Here is a 22,412-nt window from a genome sequence, read left to right as displayed (position 1 = left end):
TGCTCTTCATTGTATTTCTGTTCACTCGTGGTAATGGTTGAAGAGCTGGCACTGCAGCTCCACATTCCTCTGTGGCAGTGTTGCAGTGCCCTCTTCCCACGTAGTAATGACAGAGGGACTGACACACCCAGAGGGTTTTGGTAACTTTCCCTTTTCAACTCAAAAGCAGCAGAAGCATTTTGATTTTGGAACAAGACACATGGTTGCAGAGTACAGTGAAATGGTTGTTCCTAAATTGCTCACCCAATTGCTTTTAGTATTCTTTGATTAACTTAGTTTTGAAGTGGAAAATAACAAATATCATAATAACATAATATCTGAAAACCTTCCATGACTGCTGTCCCCAAAGCTCGTTTGTTCAAGGGTGTGGCCTGCATGCCTGTTGGGTAGTTCTCATATTTTCCGGGGTACAGGGAATTTTTGGTTTTTCCATTGACAAGTCTGCATGGTGTAGTTGAAGGAGGATGCATCGGGAAGGAACAAAAGGCATCATTGACCAGCAACAGTGGGGACACTGAAACACACTGGTTTGAAATGAAAGAGGACTTTCTGTGGGTCTACTTGACTGCTCCCTGTCTCCACCTCAGGGTGACTCACTTACTTGTACAGTGAGTCACAGAAATAAAGAGCAGCTGAGTCGTAATGGTTGCTGGATTTAACATCCAAATACAGCAAGACATGCTGCTTTTTTTATTCCACTTAGATGAAATTACTCATTTCCCCCCAAACAACAGTTATGCTTACATGTTCTGTATGAAAATTCAAAAGACATGAACAAAGCTAGCCCGCCCGACAACAATCTTCCTTACACCTCCACAAACTACTTCTTACCAACATGCAGTTCAGGCAAGGATTGAAAGAATAAAGGAGAAGACAAAACAAATAAAAATGTTGAAAAAGCAGTAACTAGATAAGCACAAGGGATTGTTTTTTACTGCTGAGTTCATAAAAACATCAACAATAACAAGCTTGCGTGCTCTTTTGTTCTTCAAAATTTTCTATACCTCGTAATTGATACATAGAAATACAAAAGCAGATCACCCAAAAAAAGAAAACAAAACTAAATAATAGAAAATTTAGCAACTGACAGTCAATGGAATGTAACCAATGTGTTCCAACAAAATCTTGCTTTCTGTCTCCATTACACCTTCACTGTCTTTACCTCTGCTATCATTCATCTTGCCAAATGCAGACTCTCCCAAGGTGTGAGGAGCCAACTCCTGATTTTGTGAACCCACAGACGCATCATCGAAACATGCTGTTAATCAAGAACAGGACCTTAAATATGAAAATGATACACATAAAGTATAACAGTTTTCTGACTCTTAATAATTCAATCTGCTGCATGTTTCATGAGTTGAAAACTGGTCCTTTTACCCACCACCATAATACAACACCCCTGCTGTTCCCACACAAAAAAAAAGTCAACAGACAAACAACCACCCCACACAAACTTTACGCTTCCATGTGGACCCCCCCTCCCCACCACACAATTTAAAACTTACCCTCCCCATCCCTTTCCCCCCAGTTACTACAAAAGAAAAAAAATAGTAAACCGATAGGAGTGAGATGAGTGTTGAGAGAACTTAGAAAAACGATGGAGAGAGATGGACGAGAATGATGATAATGAGGTGGTGTCATTGTAGATAATCATGATGAAGATGAGCCGGGACAATGGCAGATAGACAAGGATGGCTATGGGGGTCTGGCTCAATCTTTAGGCTCCTCTGTATCCTCTCCCTCAGCCTGGTTATCAGAGGTCCACAGCTGAGAAAAGACAAAAACATTAGCAGTCGAAAGAAGCAGCGAGAGGGGGGAGAGCAAAAGGATCAAAGCAAAACATAATAAATAAATAATAAAATAATAATGATAAACATAATTAAAGACATTTTGTGACCAGAAAAATACTTTGTTTTCCTTACTCTTGTATCATAGTAAGGGGTTATTGACTGATAATACAAATAGAAATATCACCATATATTATTCAGCATACACATCGAGGAGACAAATAATTAGTTTCAGTCCGCGTTTCAATAAACCACATTATTCTTTTGCGCACAACATCCACTCAGATCATCTGAACCGGTACATTGCTTAAGAAATGGAAACTTAGAAAAACTTACTGTCAAGTTGTCTCTCAGTAGCTGCATGATTAGTGTACTGTCTTTGTACGACTCTTCACTCAGTGTGTCGAGCTCTGCAATGGCATCATCAAAAGCCTACGGGATTCAAAACACATTTTTTTAACTGCCGGAAGAATGACGATTTGTTCTGTTTCAATTCATCTGCACACAGGTTTTATTGCTGTCACTGTGAGTGTTTAATAACATTTAGTGTGACAAGTCCTTACAAAAATAATGTGATATGAATAAGTTTGCAGTTTAATATCCTCATCAGTATGAAATGAGAGTTATGTGATGTTGTACACATACGGATTTGGCCAGCCGGCAGGCTTGGTCAGGCTCGTTGAGGATCTCATAGAAGAAAACAGAGAAATTCAGGGCAAGACCAAGGCGGATTGGGTGTGTGGGCTGCATCGTGCTTTTGCTGATATCAAAGGCATTATGGTAAGCTTCCTTTGAGTCGTCAGTGATGGCTGAGAGAGGAAACAAAAAGGTGAAGAGATTTAGAGACAATGTAGAAAAAGCTAGATAGGAAACACCTGCCAGTTTATTACACACACCTAGCTAGAACTAATGCAAATTTCATCCAACAGCCCTGCAATAAATGATTTATGGAAATGTTGATATGTATTCCGTGGGTAAAATAAATAAATAAGAATAAATAAATAGCGATTTAGACTGTTGTTTCAGTAATGTTACTTGTTTTGGAAATATAACACACTGTTGCTTTGAGGATAATCGAATGGAAAACAACCTCATACAACAGACAATCTTCCACTATGTCACAAGTTCTTTTTGTCTTCTTCTGGCATTGTATCAAGATCTTCAGGGAAAGCTGAGACCAAGAGGAAAGGCATTCCTAACCCAAAGTCACAATATGTGCTTTGGCAGGAACAGTGTTGCATTTACAAAGCCAGTAAGAATATATCCAGATCTATCCATCTATAATAAAGTTATATCTTACATCAGCATCTTTGTCTCACTCCCCTGCTCATGGATGTATAAAGTGCTGCATTTGTGTGTGTGTGTGTTTGCACAAGAAGCAATATTTCTGAAAGTGAAGCATTTGTTGAAAGTGGGTTTAAACCAAAAATTCTAGACAAGCTTAAACTTGCAAGTACATGTAAAAGAATGTGGTCTTCAAAAGTCTAAAACCTGACAAATTACACCATCGACTCAGCGCTCATTTCCCACAGCTGACCAATGTGATTTAGGGTATTGTTTTACAGAAACTACAATAAGTAGGTCTTGATGTAACAGGCCCACGATTCCTGTATTTTGTTTGTTTTTTTTAATGTTTACTATATTGTCTGACAGTAAAGGCCTATATATGCATTATAAATACAAAGATACATAAAATAACCAGTTCAAAGTTTCATTTCCTAAAAATCTGTACCATGAACAATTTAAAACGATCTGGTGCATAATATTGGATAGTCTATATATCCTTCTGCTTTTTAATTTATATATTTTTTTTAAACAGCAGCCCTAGACTTTTTCCTTGATAGGCTGCTCTTGTTTTCCATTGCAGCAATTAAAAAGAATACTTCCTGTATGACATTTCTGATTGGCTGTTGATTGCAATCAACAACGAGACCTAATTAAAGTTTGTATGTCAAAGGTTTAACACAGATTCTATTCACATGTCTGCTCCCCAGGAAATGATCGTCATGATAACAATCAGATGTCATTTGGCTTTTAATAACACGATTTTTAAATGATATAACATAATAATAATAATATTAAGAATAATATCCAGGGAAGACAACTACCTTACATTTTAGTATGGTGGAGGATGGGGTACACATGGATAAGACATGCAGCCCCAAGGCAATAACAGCTCACAGCTTCTGAGGTTGTTCAGCTTATACTGCCGTCTCTCTCCTCTGTTCTGCTCTCTGTTTCACTGACGTATAAAGAGTTGCAGGTCTGTGTGTCTGTTTGACTGAGGGCAGGGCTGAGCCACAAATACACACACTGAATGGGGATGGCCACTGGTAGCAGTTCAGTAGGGAGGAGATGTGAAACTGGACTGTGGACATTTTCGCACTATCACTGTTCTACTATATAGTATCAGTATCAATTCTCAATTCTCTCGTCCATTTTCTAAAGTGCTTATCTATCAGAGTAAGCCCATCTCAGCTTACTACCGACGAGAGTCAGGGTACATCCTGGACTGGTCCCCAGGCAATCACAGGGCTGACACACAAAGTCAGACAACTTGAATCAGAACCCTCTTCCTGTGAGACGACAGTGCTAACCACTGCACCGCCTTGTCCCCCCTCAATTCGTACCATTACTGTAAATTCCAGACTACAGAGCGCACCTGATTAAAAGCTGCATGCTCTACTTTACGAAAGAAAATCAATTTTGTACTTGTACAGGCTGCACTGGATTTTAAGCTGCAGGTGTCTCACGTTATAATATGAGATATTTACACAGAAAGATATTATACGTGAGGATTTTTAATTTTTAATTTAATCCGTATGGTAACATAAACAAAATACATATTGCAAATGCTTTTTTTTTGGAATAGTGCCTGGAACATGGCTACCTTTAAATATACATATGTATCGGTAACACACAAATTATGTTGCTTATGTTTTTTTACTCAACAGTGCACGAACAACATTCCAATATCTCCTAAAAACCGGTAAAAATATATACCGTATATATACTGCAGCCTATCAGGAAAAGTCATTAATCGCCTTCTTCATCTTCCTCCTGTGCACTAAAACCATCAAAGTTCTCTTCTTCAGTGTCCGAATTGAACAGCCTCAGGATCTCGTCACCCACTGGCAGACTTAGTTAAAGTTAGTTAGAGTTAAAGATGCTCTTCGCATGCGGCCTGTTTTGGTGAAAGATTTCTCGCCGCTCATCATCCAAGCCTCCCAACTCAAGGCGGAGTGCCACTTTAAATGCCCGGTTCACGCTGATGTCCAGTGCCTGCAAATACTTAGTGGTGCCCCCAGGTATCACAGCTGGAATTGAGTTTGTACTCTTGATGGCAGCTTTCACTGAATCTGTTATATGGGCCCTCATACTGTCCATAATGAGCAACGCTTTTTTTCTGTGAAAAAATCCCCCTGGTCGCTTGGTGTAGCACTCTCTGAGCCAATCCTTCATTAGGCTCTCCATCATCCAACCTTTCTTATTGACCTTCACCGGAATTTTTCCTTTGGCATTGTCAGCCGCTTAAAAATCACCATCGGTGGAAGCTTCAGTCAGGATGCTGTGCAGCTCAGAACACAAGTAAAATGCGTTCTCTCATGGCCACTTGTTTTCAGTGTGATGGATGAGTCACCTTTTTTATTAACAGTCCGAGTCATATTTACGATATCATCTGGCCCGATGGAATTCTCCGCTATCTTTGTTTGAGTGAATGTGCGGAAGTTAGCAAGTTTTTCCTCGTAGTCGGGAGGGAGCTGCTGACACAAAGTTGTGCGTGCCCTGACGGACAGGCCTGTTCATCTCATAAATCTAAAACACCACGATGGCCCACCTCTAAAATCTTTGATTTTCATTTTGGTGGCAATTGCTTTAGCCTTCAGTCTGATCTGCACGGTGGAAACACCGCAGCTGCCTGCTCTCTGAGTGTTAACCCAGTCTTCAACAAAGTTTTCAAGTTCAGGCCATCTGCTATGATTACCTCTGAAAGCTTTTGTCATCTTTTTGCATTGACTCAGTTCTTCACACTGGCGTCTCCACCGTCTCACCATCGATTCGTTTATGCCAAGATTACATGCAGCAGCTTGATTTCCTTCTTGAACCGCCAGATTGATCGCCTTTAACTTAAAAAGCTGCATCATATGCTTTTATTCGAGTGTTTTCCATGTTGATGAGGATGAGTACAAATGACTGATTTCAAATAATGTAACTGAGAGGTGTGCGCTTGATTTTTCGCACAATTTCATTGGACCTCTGTGAACTATTCATCAATTTTACTGGTCTACTGTTTCGAGGCAAAATGTTTTTGGCGGCATGAAAAAAAACATGCATTAGCCGCACCTTAGTATAGGCCACAGTGTTCAAAGTGTGGGAAAAAAGCAGCGGCTTATAGTCCGGAATTTATGGTATATACAATATGATTTCCCAATATCATGTGCAATGTCAATTCACAATATCATGAGCAATACTACTTGTCATGTTCCCTTTGTTATTTTGTTTAAATGCTGCTATTTACTTTAGGCACAAGTTCTGATTTACTAGATTATACACTGTTTTAAGATAAGAACTTTAATGATCCTGCAGGAAATTGTTGTGCCAAGGTTGCAATGCAAAGAAGTATGCAAAAGTAGCAAGTAAACACACAAAAAATAAAAATAACAGAGTAATATAAAAAAAAAAATAACAGTACTATAAACAATAACAGAGTATACATGAGATACAGATAACGGCAGAAAAGGTGCAGAATGGCAACGGATAAGGTACGGATACAATCTTAAATTGTTAACTGTAGTGCAGGATAAATTGTTATTGTCCTATGTGGAGAAAGGAGATGAGTTCATTTGCATCTTACCCCACATACACGTTTTACCTTACACCAAGGATTTTGTATTTCCACCATTTTATTATTTTTACTATTATTTTCTGAACTAACTAGGATTAGTATGTAGACTCAACCCAGGAAATGCACTGGTGTTTTAGTAATTTATTCTGCATTTTAATTTGTCTTGTAACCTGTAGATAGTGTACTGTAATATGCTCTTTTATGCAACCTTTGGCACAAGAATTTCCTTCAGGATTAATTAAGTTCTATCTTATTTTATCTCAACCAAGCATACTTAAGCATAAATAATAAAACTGAAACAACCTACCCTCACATATGAATGGTATAAAAACAGAGTTAACATTGAACTTACATTTCTTCTTCTCTCCTGAAGACACCTCAGCCAAGTAGCGGTAGTAATCTCCTTTCATTTTCAAATAGAACACTTTGCTCTCTGGTTCTTGGGTTTCGGGAATGAGAAACTCATCCAAGAGATTCTGTGGCAGAAAACAAACAAAAGAGACATAGCAACCTAAGAAGAGCAGACTTTCTATATTATTAGAATCTGTCAGCTACTATGTATATAGGTCACTGAAACTGGAAAAATCAGCAAGTTGCTTTGTATCCTTTAACTATGTGCACAATTCATTGATGAATAAGACCATTCTTACACTTATTACTACAGGAATCATTGCCTCTAACTCACTTGTTCACTGATTCCACAAAAGCACTGGTCATAATTTCAACCCATTGAAATAAACATCATAAGCCAACATTTTAAAGCATCATTTCACAGACCTAAATGAGGCAAGAGACAAGTTGACTACCTCCAATAGCCCCAGGGCTTGAGCCTTGGGCTTTGCACGAGTTATATTACAGATGCTTCAGAAGCCACTAAAGGGGTAGAGGGGTGGTCTGTGTGGATAGTGGGCAACATGAAAGCATGGGTGCAAAGGAAAGGCTGGGCAGAAGAGTGAGAAGTGAGGATCGTGTATGGAGGGAAACACGCTGGGGAACTAGAAAGAGTGGAGAGCCAGGGTGCTGAACTCCTGATGAGCTTTTGCTAACAAAGTAGGCCACTCAGTCACAGAGCAGTGCTCTAAATGAATTCAGGGGCATAAACCTTTGCAGGTTCTGTAAGATCCTGTTCGTTGCATTGTGTATTTATCCTTTACACCAGTAAATTAGGCTTATATAAGAGCCTGCATTTGCTGAATGCTCTTAGACTAATGCAAAGTCTAAGAGAAGCCTTCTGGGAATCTTACAGTAGAACTAGGGAAATAGCTAAAACCAAACTACAACCATGGCTGGCGATGTTCAGAATAAAACGACCCATCATATTGTTACTGTAGCACATCCTGAAAATCTAGATAATGTCGATCAGAGTGAGCATCAGGAGTGTGTGTGTGTGTGTTTGTGTTTGTGTGTGTGCCCGCCCTCTGGTATAGACAAGCAGAATAGGGCAGCAACACTATGCGCATTGGATTACACAGTAAGTTCTATTTCCAATAAAACACTTAAATTAACTGACCAGAAGAGAAGCATTACAGTGGATACTGACTTTTGTTTTGACAGGGTTGTTATATAACTAAACTTTGCACCATGACTACAACAACTTCAACATGGGGAAAACAACACATAATATTAAATGTACACACACAACTTTCACTTCAACCAAAGTTACCACAGACACCAAAGTGACAACCCTGGAAAATCTGTTATTTTACAAACATACCCACCAGGTTTGCTAAGGTAAGTAAGTAGCCACTTTTTTGCTCCTCACCCAACTACTTCCATCACTTTTCAAATGTACAACTAAGTAAAATAACATTAACACAATAAGGGTGAGACTGTCCAAAGGTATGCACTGTTATTCCCATTTGATTCATAGTATTTGTCCCTCTATGGCAGCCAACTTTTTCCATCAAGCTTCCAAGTGTGGCCATTCAGAACAGGAATAAAAATGTCTTTAAATGAGGTGGACAACTCATACCAACTAGCTTGCTTTGAGTACACCTCAGACTTATTCTTAGTCTTACACCCCTCCTTCTCTGCCCTCCTTACTGTCATCCCTCTCTATTTAGGTCCCCATATGGTTGTTCAGCCAAAGTGGAGGTCAGCGAGGCAGAACGCTGGTGGCTCAGCTGTTGTCATTATAGGATTAGGACTTGGTGAGTCATCAGGCAGATAATGCACAGAGTAGCAGTGGGCGTACAGATGGCTACTGTAGTTTACATAGGAGCATAGGACAATATAAAGCTTGTTAGGATACAACCAGTAACAAAAAGCATTGTTTGAAGGCGTTGCGCTCAGAGAAATTGAATGCTGGGGCTGGGATTCTTACATGAGGACTTGAAATCATTACAGGCCTATCCCCTTTTGCCCCGATTTATTAAAAAAAAAAGAAAAAAAAATGATCTCATTCAGTGGCGACTAAGGTAGCAGAAACAGTAGATGACTACACTATGGATTGTCTCTTCTGTGTGAAAACCCTGATGAGACAATCTCCTCTTAACAGGAAAAAGTTTCTGGACATCTGATGAAAGGATGGGAGACTATTTAAGCTCTAAGGACATGAACATGTGAAATAAGTAAGCGTGACTTTTGTCATTTGTATCCCTCTGTGAAAAGAAATCTTAACAGTCCAAAAGCATGGATCATATATATTTTTTCAGTAGCTTCTGATCACTTCACAACATGTATCAAAACTGTATGCAGAAATAACTACATTGCTCTCCAATACCATACACATCATAAGTGGTGATTGCTACAAGGTCTGCAAAGTTAGGTTGCACTAGTTGATTTAGGACACATCCTGTCATGACAAAGACTCAGAAACATAACTTAAAGCTAAGCTAATCTGTATAATACTGTCCGTCCTACAGCATATAGGAGATCTTTTATTTCAAAGCCTTACTGAATCTAATAAGGTTTGGCAAGTTACTGAAGCTATAACAACAATTTTAACATTCAGTTTACATCTGTTATCACCTTTTTCTGGCTGAAAAAACAAACAAATAAATAAAAAACTACAGTTTTTAGTGGTAGCTACTAAAAATGTAAATTTAGAATAACTATGTTGGTATAATTAAATGTCCACAACTTGTAGCTACAACCTGAAAAATGTGGCACATGATCAAATACTGGGAGTTCTGATTCAGTACTATGAATCTGAAGTTGTATCGGATTGCATTAGATTGCATTAGATAATACCGATGTACACAACAAATAATTTTAACACAATTTCCTACATTGTGTGTATTCTTACTTTCCAAGTTCAGGGTTATCCATTTATAACTTGATGGCAGCCTGGACTGCTGATTAAACAAGGATGCTAATGCAATTTCATTGTATCTGCTTAACAGGCTTAACACACTACCACTTCACGTACTGCTCACAAATGTGTCTAACTCATAGAATATAGCTGATAAATTAATATATGCGTTTTACACACTTCAAGTCCTGATTTTGCCTGCTCTCACTCAACTTATAACACTTCTTCAATGCAGGGGCATATGTGAGGAACAATGCCACGATAAGCTAAAGCTGTATGACCAATGACAGATCAGCCAGAACACTTTAGGTGGATTGCTGAGAGACAGCCAGAAATAGAAATGAAGCAGTCAAGGCGTGGCACTTCTTTCCAAGGTCCACTCCATCTTGCTGATAGAAATGACACACCCATCAACATAAGCTGTCCAAGTTAGATTCACTCCTCAGTCATCAAGCATTTCTTCACATAATCTGAATGTCAAAAGAAGATGACTAGCTGAAATTATTTTCTTGAGGTAACTTTTCTATTAATTTTGTCAAGAGGCCTTGCTTTTGCCTCATCACATATTCCTTCATCCCTGCGTCAATACAACCGTCACGAAACAATTCTGACACACGTCTTTTAACCAATGTCTAGTGCTGAACTAACGGTTTATGCTTACAATAAAACGTTAATGCAATTAGCACATCAGATCAATTTAATAGTTAACATATGTCCACCTTTTACCATGTAGTATACAGAGTGGACTATGAGTGTTGATATGGTGAAAAGCAAGTAACTTTTGGACATGAATCTTCTTAATTAAAGTTGATGTCAATTCATGTCTGAAGGACAATAAAATTAGTAATTATACAATTTTTTTTAAACGTGTAAGCCTGCAAAAGCAGGTGATTGCCTGTTGCACATGCTTAAAAAAACAAAGACAAAAGTTAAAAAAACAAAAAATGTCTCTTTTAAGAAATGTTATCTCACCAGCACTTCCCCACAGATTTTTTCCAGCTCTCCCTCAATCTTCAGCCGGTAATCTTTGACCAACTCCTGCTTCTTGCCGCCAGCATCAGCCTTCTGCTCAATGCTGGACACCACACGCCATGAGGAGCGGCGGGCACCCACCACATTCTTGTAGGCCACTGACAGCAGGTTACGCTCCTCGTTCGACAGCACTTTCTTTTCCTTCGTCACAGCCTTCATTGCATCAGCCATGTCATCATAGCGCTCAGCCTGCTCGGCCAGCTTGGCCTTTTGCACCAGTTCTTTCTGGTTTCCCTCGGTCATGACTGCTCACTGGACAAAAGAAAACACAGACAAACAGAGGACAACTGGAGGTCAATTACAGTGACAAAGAGGACATACTTTCCATTTTCACTGGTATCTTATCAACAGAACTGCCCATTACTAAATTCGTAGAACTAAAGCAGGAAAAAAAAATAATTTCAAGAAATTAAAGCTGCAAGAAGCACTAAACAAACCCTTGCACCCATGTTGAGTAGAATGACAGTCGCAGCCTCATTACCAGACAACAACTGGTCAGCGCAGCTCTGAATAGAGTAATTACGGGACGCATAGTGACCACACGAACGTATGGCTACGATGCACAAGTACATCGTCATATTCTATGTCACTAGACATTTGATCGTTTTCCTCTCAAGGAAGATTTTCTCCTTCAGAGTCAGAATCAGCAAAGAGCTTACATAAAACATGAACTCTGAACAGGTTTCTCAGCATTTTGTGCATTTTTGCAATGCTTTACTACAGAGTTTTGGATGGGAACGTTACTGCATGCGTTCCAGCTAGCACTGCAAGCAAGAAAGTTTCAATTTCCTCAGATATTCTGAACGGGGAAACCATGATTTTGGGTTAGGATGAAAGTACCGGTACTACATGCCTGCGAACTACTGATAGGGAGCACAAACAAGATTTGGTGCTATATTAAGTTCAGTCGTCTGTTTAATGCAGTAATGCAACTTGTTGCAATTCTGCAATGTTAGCACTTAATTAAATGCCATTTACAGTGTGTGTCCACTATGTGGCATTAAAAAAACTTCCATTATTCATATTATTCTCTTGCTTTTAAAGCATAGATTACACAATAAAAAAAATTCACATAAATCAAATACCTGTGCATGTCCTCAGGTGAAAAATCTTATTAAACATATGAAATCTGGGGCATCATCAACATTCTGTTTCATGGCAAAACAATGATATTTGCTGTGCTGGCAATTTATCATCATTATTAATAGCAAGAAGCAGCCATCTGAGATTCAGAAATAAACAACAACGGTTAGAAATTCAACTGAAATTTCTCAAATATGTCCTGACTAAACCTACCAAAACAAATCTATATAAGGATCTCTCAAAAAAGAAAATAAACAGAACATTCCCAACAGAGGAGTTACCTCCTCTGGTCAGTTGATCATCTGCTTGCACACAAGTCTACAGACAGGTCTAAAGGTCTGGGACTCCAGCTGCAGATATTAGTTTTTGGACACGTGTGTCAAGTTTCAGGAGTTTTCATGCACCCCTGCCCCTCAACAATGGCCTCCCATCTCATGTGAAACATCAAAACTTGCCATATTGACATGGAAGAGCTGTACAATGAACCCTCAGTCTACACAACAAACCATCATCATCTTGAGGCTTTTATGACCACATATGAAGTTCATGTGGTCAACTCCCTGGGGGTACAAAACATGTTTCCTCTTGCCAGTAGATGGCACAACAACTATAATATTAGTGTGCTGATGTCTTCAGGCCAGGACTCTTCAAGTGTCAAGTTTGGGACAGTTTGGACAACCTTCATTTAAGTTACAACAACTTCCTGTTTCATGGCAAAAGACACTGTTCAACAAAAAAAAGCTTTGCATGATTCACGGTTCATCGTAAAGGTCATAAGTTTGCACTGTTCAAATATGAAGCTGAACCGATAACCTCTCTTTGAGTTGATGGAAGTATAAGGCCCAGAAATGGCAAAAACTGCACAGAAAATTCAAAGTGATTGACTTCCTGTTGGGTCTTGGGACATTACGTGTGCTTCATAAATATTGGGTGAAACACACCATGAGGCGTACTAAGTTGACAAGGGGCGCCACTGGGTCAATTTGCAATACCCATGTGCAAGACTGGAGGGGAAAAGAAGAAAAAAAAAGTTTCTAAAAATTTAACATTTCTGACTTGTGTGAAATCCAATGAGTTTTCTTACATGTTTAGCCAAACTGAATTTCACAAGTAAAAACAATAATTCCTTCAGTTTCAACAAGGTCCTCACACTCAACAGTGCCTGGGTCCCAATTAATGTGTTTAAACTATGAGGAAATGAAAAATCATCATACCAGCTCTCAACTGAATTCACTCAGTCCATAGAAGCAACCACTGTAAACTAAATTATATAAATGCTGTGTCATGGCAGCAAAAGGCTATGGGAGTGAAAGAAAGGGACAGGGAAACTTAGCAAGGATTAGCAACTAAACACAGGTGAGCACAAGAGTGAAAGTGTACTGACAGGGTAAAGACCATATTTCTATTTGAAAATAAGAAGCACACAGTAAAACAGTAGTTACATTAAAATAAAAAAATATGCCTGTAAGAGTGGTGATGTGAAAAAAAAATATGCAAGTTTTGAAAAGTGGTTGTACTGCTATCTTTACTACAGCATTGTATTAGTGCTGCAACTTTCTAGGCAGTATTGAATGTCATGGGTTTGTAAGATACCAGCAGATACAATGTAAAGGCAGTCAATGTGTAAACTTGACACACACAAATTCTCATCACTAAATCAATAGCCTACATCTGTTTGACCCATCCACAACAGCCAGCAGGCTTCCACAGGATCAATCACTTTTTTTCCATTTCAGAGTGCATGGTGTGTGTGTGTAACACACAAGTGTGCCATGCTCAAAATCTGTCCTGACATACAAAAAAGAAAGCAAATTCTAACACAGTTCAAGCCCTGTACAGAGTCTGGCAACCAAATACAGTGAATGAACAGGGACACACAATCAAGATAACCATCTGAAATTATCACATAATCGCAGATTACACAATCTTTAAGCACAAAGAATTTAACACATGCTGTGATATAAAGGAACAAATCTGTATTTAAAAAAAAATTAAAATGAAAAGCAGCACCCGGGGAAAAAAACTAACTTCTAAATTATTTTACAATTTTAGTTTAGCTGAATCCTTGGAAACAGACTAAAAAAGGATTCAAAAGTAAGAGATAATAATAATATGACCCATAGATAAACCGCAGTGTGTACGCATTTAATCGGTAATCACGTACATTAATGTATGAGACAATACTTCGAAAGAGTGCAGTCACAGTACAAATGCAAGAACTTGTTCTCGTAGGCCTCTTGCTGGAAAGTCTCCACAGCAAATGCAGATGCAACCCCCCCTACACACACCACACCCATCCCTGTACCTGTGACTCGCCCAGCAAGCGGAAACTCAAGTAAGAAAGCGACTTACTGTGATACGTTTAAGTCAACTTAAACCCAAAAGCACCGTTAAAAATGCGTACACCGTTCTGGGGATAAACACCATTCGGAGAATAAAAAGCAGCCGGTAACATTTCCATATACCATTATGTGGCCGTTACCGTTCGGGCCTCGTGACCCGCTTCCAGTAAGGCTCCGACTATTTCCTGAAACAGAAGCGTTACAGGCTAGGCATCGTTGAGCTATAGTTACTTCGATAGCTATTCTGACACTCGTAATGTGCCCACACCTTCAAACGTTTGCCTTAATTTTGAACCAAAACGTTATGAGCTTGGTGTCTAAAGTTAACTTAGAGTTTGGTTGTCCGCCTGGGGCATATGTTATAAGAATTACACTGCCTCGTTCTGTAGTCTTAAGATCGCACATCCAAACGTATAAACAGTAAATATACCTGATGTACGACAGTACCATAATGTTACAAGGGACGTTTCTTTACCTTGAGCAAACTGTAACGTTAAGCAAAAATTGTACAATGGTACAAACGCTGAGTCCGAGCTTGAGATAATACTTCAAGAATAAATCATATTTACAAGCGACGTTTTTAAGAAGTGGCAAGAACACTTAACCAATCACCATAACCTGACAAATGACTTGATTCATCAGGTTCAACGTTTGTAGACTATGCAACAAAATATCAGAGCTTCAACCTTCGACCTGACACGCCTTCCTCGTCTGTCCATCTGATGTTACTTATTGAAACCAGCCATTAGACATATCCCAAACTGTAGCTAAGCTAACCATTGTTCTTTGGTCTGACGATTGTCGCTGTCAAATGCAGAGCCATAGACAGACAGTGCACTTCCACTACAGCTATATTTTACGATAAGCTTAAATACCTAATATTAAATTATGCAAACGAAATGGTGGAGCTTTAAAATCTGCAAGTCCTTTCATACCTGAGCACTACCAGATAGCAGAGATGTCGGTGTACCAAGCTACAGCTGATACTCTCGGCCAGTCAGTCTGAAAGTAGTCCACGGGGTTTCCTTCCAATCAAACCAGCCCAAAGCGCAGCCGGAGAAGGGGCGACTGACGTCAAACGTTACCAAGGCAACCGGGCATGATGCATTATGGGAGTAGTAGTTTTCCGTCGTTATAAGTTCCTTCCCTAGTGTTTAAGAAGCAAATGGTGACAAATTACTGAAAATGATGCGGTCGGTATAAACACATTTTGATGTTTTACAGAGAATTACATCACAACTATGATCTTTGTCGCACTCCCTTATCAATTCACAACCTTGAGTGCACTACCAGCACCTTTGAATAAATTCTATGCAAATCAAGAAAACCCTCACCTTGAAACATCACAGTAACATTTATAGTTATCATACAGGTTCAGACACTGTCATGTGTCTTACAAATGTGCAGGTTATTATAACAAAGGTGGAGATGGCACATAGCCGACTATATAAAGGCTAACACTGAAAATAATTCTTAACCTTTGAATAGATCGAACAGATCGTGGCTGTATGGAGCTAACTGGTGATGGGGTATCACATTTTATTTTATTTAGAGACCAGATCTACCAGGGGTATTGTTATTTTCCACTCAGTTGTGAAATTGTGGCTGGAACAGCATTTAGGAGTATTTGCTGAAGATGCTGAGGACATCACAAACTAGAACACAGGACACAGTGCTACAGTATATCTTGCCTAATAGAAACTACTATTTCTGCATTCTGGTTGCTTTCCAAGGGGAGAAAGTGAAGCTATTTTTGCTTTGTCACATGTTTTCCCCCATGGCCAAGATTTCAAGCTTGTAACCTATTTTACAGCAGATCAGATAGTGTTGTGTAGAGGTGCATAGGCACCAGTACTAAAAAAAAAGTGTGGTTCAGGAAGGGTGTATTACCAAACCAGAGGGATTATAAGTAAAGGAAAAAAGCTGAGTGGTAACTGAAAGACAAATAACCGGTTAGGTGGGTTTCAGTAGGTCTATCAACCACTTCCTGAGAACACATGCGCACACTGCACTGACTTGTATTCATTTCCTGGAGACTTCATCTTACCGTAACTATCCCAATCTGAATCTCCACAGTGTGATTATGTAAACAGATGTCCCCACAGCAAGAGTGATACATTACCCCAACCAAATACACACACACACACACACACACACACACAGTTTTCAGACTGCACTTACCCCATGGCTAAAGGTGTTTTTAGAACCTTCATAGCCCTGTTGGAAGAAAGCTTTGTACACATACATCACCTCCTAATGGTTGGCTGTAGTATAGACCATACAGCTCTACTCTGGTGTGGGCCAAACTAAAAACTCATAGTATGTCATGATGGTTTCTGTCATTTTAGGTAGTTTTTATCATGCTGATGTATGTTCAGTCCTGTTGTACTCTAACAGAGAACTTTGATGACTAGAAAGATTCAAGTCTCCACGTTTGGGGACATAAATGCTGCTGGTGTTTCAAAATTCCCGTCAGCTTCAGCTTCGTAATCATCCAGTAAATTTTACATAATCATTTTGTTCATATCTCTTAGACAATTGCAATATTCAATAATGTATTTGTGTGTCTGTGTGATTGTTTATTTGGTATTTATTTAAACATTTAAAGGAGCATCAGGGTGATTTCAGCCTGGTCTGTAGTCTGGCCTGGAGACTATTCATTTATAGCCGTATCCCTTTATGTTATGAAGTGTGAGGTGAGGAGTGAGATGAAAGAAGTGTTTACCAGGCAGGGAGCTTGCAATGACCAACGCAGGATCTGGTGACCTATGCTAGGGACTAAAATTTAGGTTATTTCAGCCTCTGCTGCTTAAATTTTGACTTTTTTTCCCCCCTAGTCTGCCATTTGTAATTCCTCCAAATTAAAGTGCAGTACTAAATCCACAGGGTATTCCTTTAATGGAAAGATGCCCCATGAGATCACTCTCTGGTACAAAAGACAGACAAAAAAACCCAAACCAACCATGAAATAACATTAAAAACAGACATTTGCTTTTCATCCATTACTCTCTTTCGTAACTTTGAACATTTTCTATTGTCTTGATCTTCACCACTTTACAAAGATGATAATCAGACTTAGGAATGTGCTATAGGAGGTATTATTCCGTCTTGTTAATACGGTACAACATTGTTATTTTAGTACATGCATTTGCAACAGCGTTGTGCATTCAGGATTTACAATTGCCTGTGGATACATCTTTAACAAATGAACAGGCAATGAAAGTACTGTAGGTAAAGTACTTTTGGATCCAGTAAAATCATCATTTAGGTAAGCACAGGCATTCTACACAAGTGTCTACACCTGTTAGATACACTGACGTACCAGTCAGTGTACATGTATTAAGTGTAATTAAACTACTGTAATGCTGTACATATTAGCCCAGTTTTTGTCCTTAATTTGTATATGCCAGCATTTACAGTACATATGAATGATATATGAAGTCTCTGGCAACACAGGTCATCCAAAGCAACCAATGAGGGCATTATCACGAGTATGTCCTAGTGACCCAACATTATTAGCATTTGTCAGTTCTTAAAAGTTTCCTACTGACATAGTGATTAATTATTACCTTCATGCAACATTTCTCACTGTGAAATATAGAACTGCTTTGATCATAAAGTGTGTGGATGGGCAACTGCAAAGAGGGCTCTTGTTCTCTCAACAGGGTACAAACTGACAGGTTAATAAAACTCATTTGGAGAGGCTGCATATGAGTGTTTGCTCAAATGGTTTAACAATAATTACAGAACACAGTACTTACTTTCAAACAGGTGACACTTGAATTAGCATTACACCAACAAATCATATCATACATTGAAGCTCATGGAGTGATTAAAAAAACTCTTTAGTAATAGTTAATATAAAAGTAACACCTTTATTAAAAAGCTATACATAAGACTGTGTGGACAAAGATATGATTATTACAAAAGTAAAAACATTTAACAGCTGGTTGTCAGTCCAGACTTTAGCACAGTAATATAATGTCAGTGTTTAATGACCAATAGGCCCACATGTATTGAAAATAGTTCATTTCTATAAATTAATTCTCAGTCTGTTAGCATGCTATGGAAAGAAATGAATATAAAAATAAGAACCAGGCAAACTAACAGTCTAACGTAGTTCAGAGATTAATTACTTTTGCATCATCGAGACAAAATAATACTAAAGAGCATGAGACTGCACTTCGTTTTCACATATGCCATTGAGATGACAGTGTCCGACAGGTTCCGCTGCAAAATACAATAGTGATTAACTAAATCATCATCACACACTACAGTGGCACACACATTTATGTCACATACTTCTTTTTACAATGACAAAATGCAGATGACAACTTCAGTACCCGTGTAGCACGAACTGTTTAACACATTTTTCATAAAGAAAAACCACAACCTTGTCTTGATATTTTTGAAATTATTTAGTAAGGAAAAAAAACTGCAGACTGGAGGTAAATCTGAATCTACTCAAAGAAGCATATTATTAGTGGTTCTGAATGAGTGTCTTTCCAAACACTTTAACTCCAGTCACGTCAGTAAGTCCAGTCCAGTCACTCTAAATAAACCGTAATTATAACTCCAACTCTGGGGCATCACAAATTAGTTTCAATCAAAAATCCATTCTGGGTTTCATAGTACATTGCATTTGGAAGAAGATGATTTCCAAGCACCGCCTTTGTATTACAACTCTGTTCAGCTGCACCAGTGCCAATTAATGTTTTCCACAAAATTCAATGCTTGTCCTGAAACAGCGGGAGCCCTGAGATGATGTTATGGTGGTATAACCTATGGACAAGCCGGTCTTGTGAGCATAACATTTTGAAATGTTGAGACAGAGATTTTGCATACAATCAAAGGCCAAACACAAAAGAATTTTCAGCACAAGCCAGGACAGGGTAGTTGTCTATTGTGTGTCTACCTTCAGTACTGGTCCCAGATCAAATTCTGGCAAGTCAAGGTAGTTTTGATGGACAAACAAACAAACAAACAAACAAAACAAAGGCAAGCTGATAGGCAAGAATGTTCCATCCCTGGATAAAACACCCATATATCGATTATGATACTGAACAGCATGATGAATAACTGAGGTTGTACTGAAGGAATTTTATCTGAAAAATTGCAAAATACAGAAGACTGTCCTGAATCAGACCCAACTGTCTTACTAAATGAAAGGTGAATCTGTTATGCCTCCACATCGACCAACTCCGGAGGCATCGGGGACTTTGGATGCTTGCTTTCAAAGTGCTGCTTAAAGGTCTTTGGGTCGGGCATTTGTGTCTGAGAAAGCGCGGGAAAAGAAAAAACGTGAAAAATGAGAACAGATCCATTTAAAGAAACATCATATGAAAAAGCACAATAATGAAAACGGTTTAAATATACTAAGCATCCAGTCAAGTCTTGCCTAATACATTATACCCTCATAAATTGACATCAGTTTGGATATCTTGTCTTTCATATCAAGGTCACTTTACGGGTCAAAGGACACATCAACGTCCATGAAAATGCCAATTTGTTCATACTTCTTCAGAGTGGCAGAAGTGAAGCGAAAAGCTGGTTGTCAACAATCAAGGGATAAGAGATTACTCAAAAAATAAAACAATAAGATCTTACATTTACAGGTAACAAACAGGCAGTCACGTTTTCTAGTGAGCGTTTCATTTGAAATGCAGACAGAATATCATGAATGCGAAGAAGAGACCTCACAGAGCACTTGAGATATTTGCCCACTTTTATACCTGCAACATTTCTCTGGACAATCACCAAAGAGCATGTGACCATTGGAGAGTCTTGGAGAGATAAAATTTCAGTACGGCCTTCTCAACCAACTATCTGAGAGGGATTTAATTATGGTCCACCAAAGAGTACACAGGCAGGAATTGTGGATTCTCTATCCACCATGCACAGTGACTTTGGTAGAGTGAAAGAGATTTGATCTTAAAAAGCACACTGCTATTATTATTTCTGGTACAAATATACCATTAATATATTTCAGTACTGGAAGGCATATGCCTACCCTCCTATCTAATGAGTTCCATCCTTATTTCATGACTAAACGATACCAAGCTCATAAAAAAAATAGATTTTATGTTCTGTTTATCGCCTAAGCACATACCCGACACACTGTGCATGTGTATACTAAAGCAGCCTTAGCTGCTGCCTTCTGGTCATGGCCTTTGCTCTTCTTGATGTCTGCCTGCTTTTTGGCATTTTTTTGCTGTGACTGGAACTTCTGGTGCCCACGGGCCATAGCTTACACTAGAGCTGAAAGAAATCATACATTAATTTGATCAGTACCATGTCATAAAAAAATGATGAGCCATAAATTGAGAAAGAATATAAAGGCTGCTTGGCAAATAAATTAACTTCTGAGACGGGGATAGTGAGGAATATGTAAATCACAGAGGAACAGAGACGAACTAACCAGAAGCATAAAGCAATTACACCATTTGAGGTGTCACATGAGTCAACCTTGATGATTAACAATTTAAAGAACACCTGTCTTATGAGATCAACACACTTCAAAATGTGCAAGACAGCACTGGCTGTGAAACGTATTTCAGAAGTAGGTTAATTGACGCTTTTTGGGTCATACGGATAAGGCAATTAATTTGAAGACAGTAGATATTAACAGTTTGATACACAGAATGCGAGAACTAGGTCAGTGCTATGGTTACATGAACTTTATTTTTGCCTGATAGTGAAGGGGATGAGACCAGTATTTTATCAATCATCAGTACCAACATCAACACCACTACCTTCCAACACTGTTCGAGTTGGAAGGGTGTAACTATATCTGTCTTCGTGTATTAGTATACGTTAACTACTCAGCCACCTTGTACATTGTAAATATCACCCACCAAAGAGCACTCTAGTGATTGTGAGGTCAGTCTCTGGAATACATAATTCTCATACGGTTACTTAGCCTAAGCTAACATTATCTGAGAAGACGGGATTAGCAATAATGTTAGCATTAACTTCAGGTGGCCATCGAGCATTAAGAGCGACGGTTAAGTTATGGTGGACATGTTAGACAGGGTAATTTTAGTAACATAAAACTCACATCTTTTTCGGTGCACTTCTAACATGAATAGCACAGAAATCTAATTTTCTACTTAGTAAGAGAGGCGAGAATTCTGTTAGCCGGTTGCTATAACTGACGCTAAATCAGCTAACGTCAGAAAGATAAAATGGTACGGAAGAACGCATACAAAAACAGGAAATTAAAAAACAGGCATTAAGAGTCATAAGAAAATTTTATAAATGGCTTACCAGTAAAAAAATAAATGTGCTGAAGATACCCTCTAAAATCAAATGTAACAGACGCTAGACTAAGTACTCTGGACCATTCGCCGCTTCGCTAATGCGCATGCCCGAATTATAAACTGTGTTGCTTTCAAGTGTTGTCAGTGCTCATGACTGACGCTTTCAAAAATCGCTCTTGTCGGTTGGGACATGGGTTAGAAACTTTCTGACAGCACGTAAAGGCAGCAGCATCGGTTCCTCTCTTGCAACACAAAAAGCTTCAAGGCTATTAAAAAACAACAACAACAATAATAAAAATAATGTAATAAGGTTTCTGAACATAATGTTTACCTATAAATACTTCTATAAAATAGTCAGTCGCAAATGGTAATTGCATATGATTACCATTTTCTGCCTGAACTGTGCAAAATTAAATGTCAACCACAAGGTGTCACGGTACAGACGACAATGTGGCCCACTTTACTCAGACCAAGTGTTTTAGCACTACTGCATGTTTACACCGGAACAATAATAAGGATGATTGAATGTATATATTACCTCTAACACATGATCCTTTATAATACTAACAATCAGTAGAAGAAAGTTCACATCTAATTCGCCACTTTTAATAAAATTCTGGAATTTCTCATATACTAATGTTCCTTAAAGCGTGGGCCAAACGAGCGAGAAGAGCGCATGTTGTTATTTTCTTTCCAGCTCACTAGAACTTTCTTCAAGAGAACAGTTTGCCACAGACACAATACAGCACCAGTGAGGAGACTACACTTCAACATCGGCATGTCCACATTTCCTTCATACAGGTCACGCGC

At 38.8% G+C, this 22,412-nt stretch overlaps 2 protein-coding genes across 3 annotated transcripts; both read right to left on the bottom strand.

Moving 5' to 3' along the window:
- Positions 1 to 643: 643 nt before the first annotated feature.
- Positions 644 to 15,436, bottom strand: LOC124064269 (14-3-3 protein zeta-like). Its single transcript, XM_046398566.1, has 6 exons — positions 15,279 to 15,436; positions 10,859 to 11,170; positions 6,986 to 7,109; positions 2,433 to 2,596; positions 2,124 to 2,219; positions 644 to 1,767 (listed from the first exon to the last, which is right to left on the bottom strand). Exons 2-6 carry the CDS (start codon positions 11,159 to 11,161, stop codon positions 1,711 to 1,713), a joined length of 744 nt encoding a protein of 247 aa, XP_046254522.1. The 5' UTR covers positions 11,162 to 11,170; positions 15,279 to 15,436; the 3' UTR covers positions 644 to 1,710.
- A 2,761-nt stretch (positions 15,437 to 18,197) lies between these two features.
- Positions 18,198 to 22,390, bottom strand: LOC124064863 (zinc finger protein 706). 2 transcript variants are annotated; one of them, XM_046399693.1, is made up of 3 exons: positions 22,141 to 22,390; positions 20,453 to 20,601; positions 18,198 to 19,617 (listed from the first exon to the last, which is right to left on the bottom strand). In XM_046399693.1, the coding sequence occupies exons 2-3, from the start codon at positions 20,585 to 20,587 to the stop codon at positions 19,522 to 19,524; spliced, it is 231 nt and encodes a 76-aa protein (XP_046255649.1). In that variant the 5' UTR covers positions 20,588 to 20,601; positions 22,141 to 22,390; the 3' UTR covers positions 18,198 to 19,521. The 2 variants fall into 2 exon arrangements, with proteins under 2 accessions (XP_046255649.1, XP_046255648.1); XM_046399692.1 differs by lacking the exon at positions 22,141 to 22,390 and adding an exon at positions 21,610 to 21,789.
- Between the last annotated feature and the right edge of the window lie 22 nt (positions 22,391 to 22,412).

The sequence above is a fragment of the Scatophagus argus genome, chromosome 9, assembly GCF_020382885.2.
Source record: "Scatophagus argus isolate fScaArg1 chromosome 9, fScaArg1.pri, whole genome shotgun sequence".
In the NCBI taxonomy this organism is placed as follows: domain Eukaryota; kingdom Metazoa; phylum Chordata; class Actinopteri; family Scatophagidae; genus Scatophagus; species Scatophagus argus.
Note: the sequence above shows the minus strand (reverse complement) of the source record. Positions and strands in the feature narration are given on the sequence as shown.

Excerpts from the sequence above, each read along its gene's own strand:
- LOC124064269 (XM_046398566.1), bottom strand. The coding sequence starts at position 11,161 with ATGACCGAGGGAAACCAGAAAGAACTGGTGCAAAAGGCCAAGCTGGCC. Across the intron at positions 7,110-10,858 it reads AAATCTGTGGGGAAGTGCTG|AATCTCTTGGATGAGTTTCT; the intron begins GTGAGATAACAT and ends TTTCTGCCACAG. Across the intron at positions 1,768-2,123 it reads TACTGAGAGACAACTTGACA|CTGTGGACCTCTGATAACCA; the intron begins GTAAGTTTTTCT and ends GTCTTTTCTCAG.
- LOC124064863 (XM_046399693.1), bottom strand. The coding sequence starts at position 20,587 with ATGGCCCGTGGGCACCAGAAGTTCCAGTCACAGCAAAAAAATGCCAAA. Across the intron at positions 19,618-20,452 it reads ACACATGCACAGTGTGTCGG|ACACAAATGCCCGACCCAAA; the intron begins GTATGTGCTTAG and ends GCGCTTTCTCAG.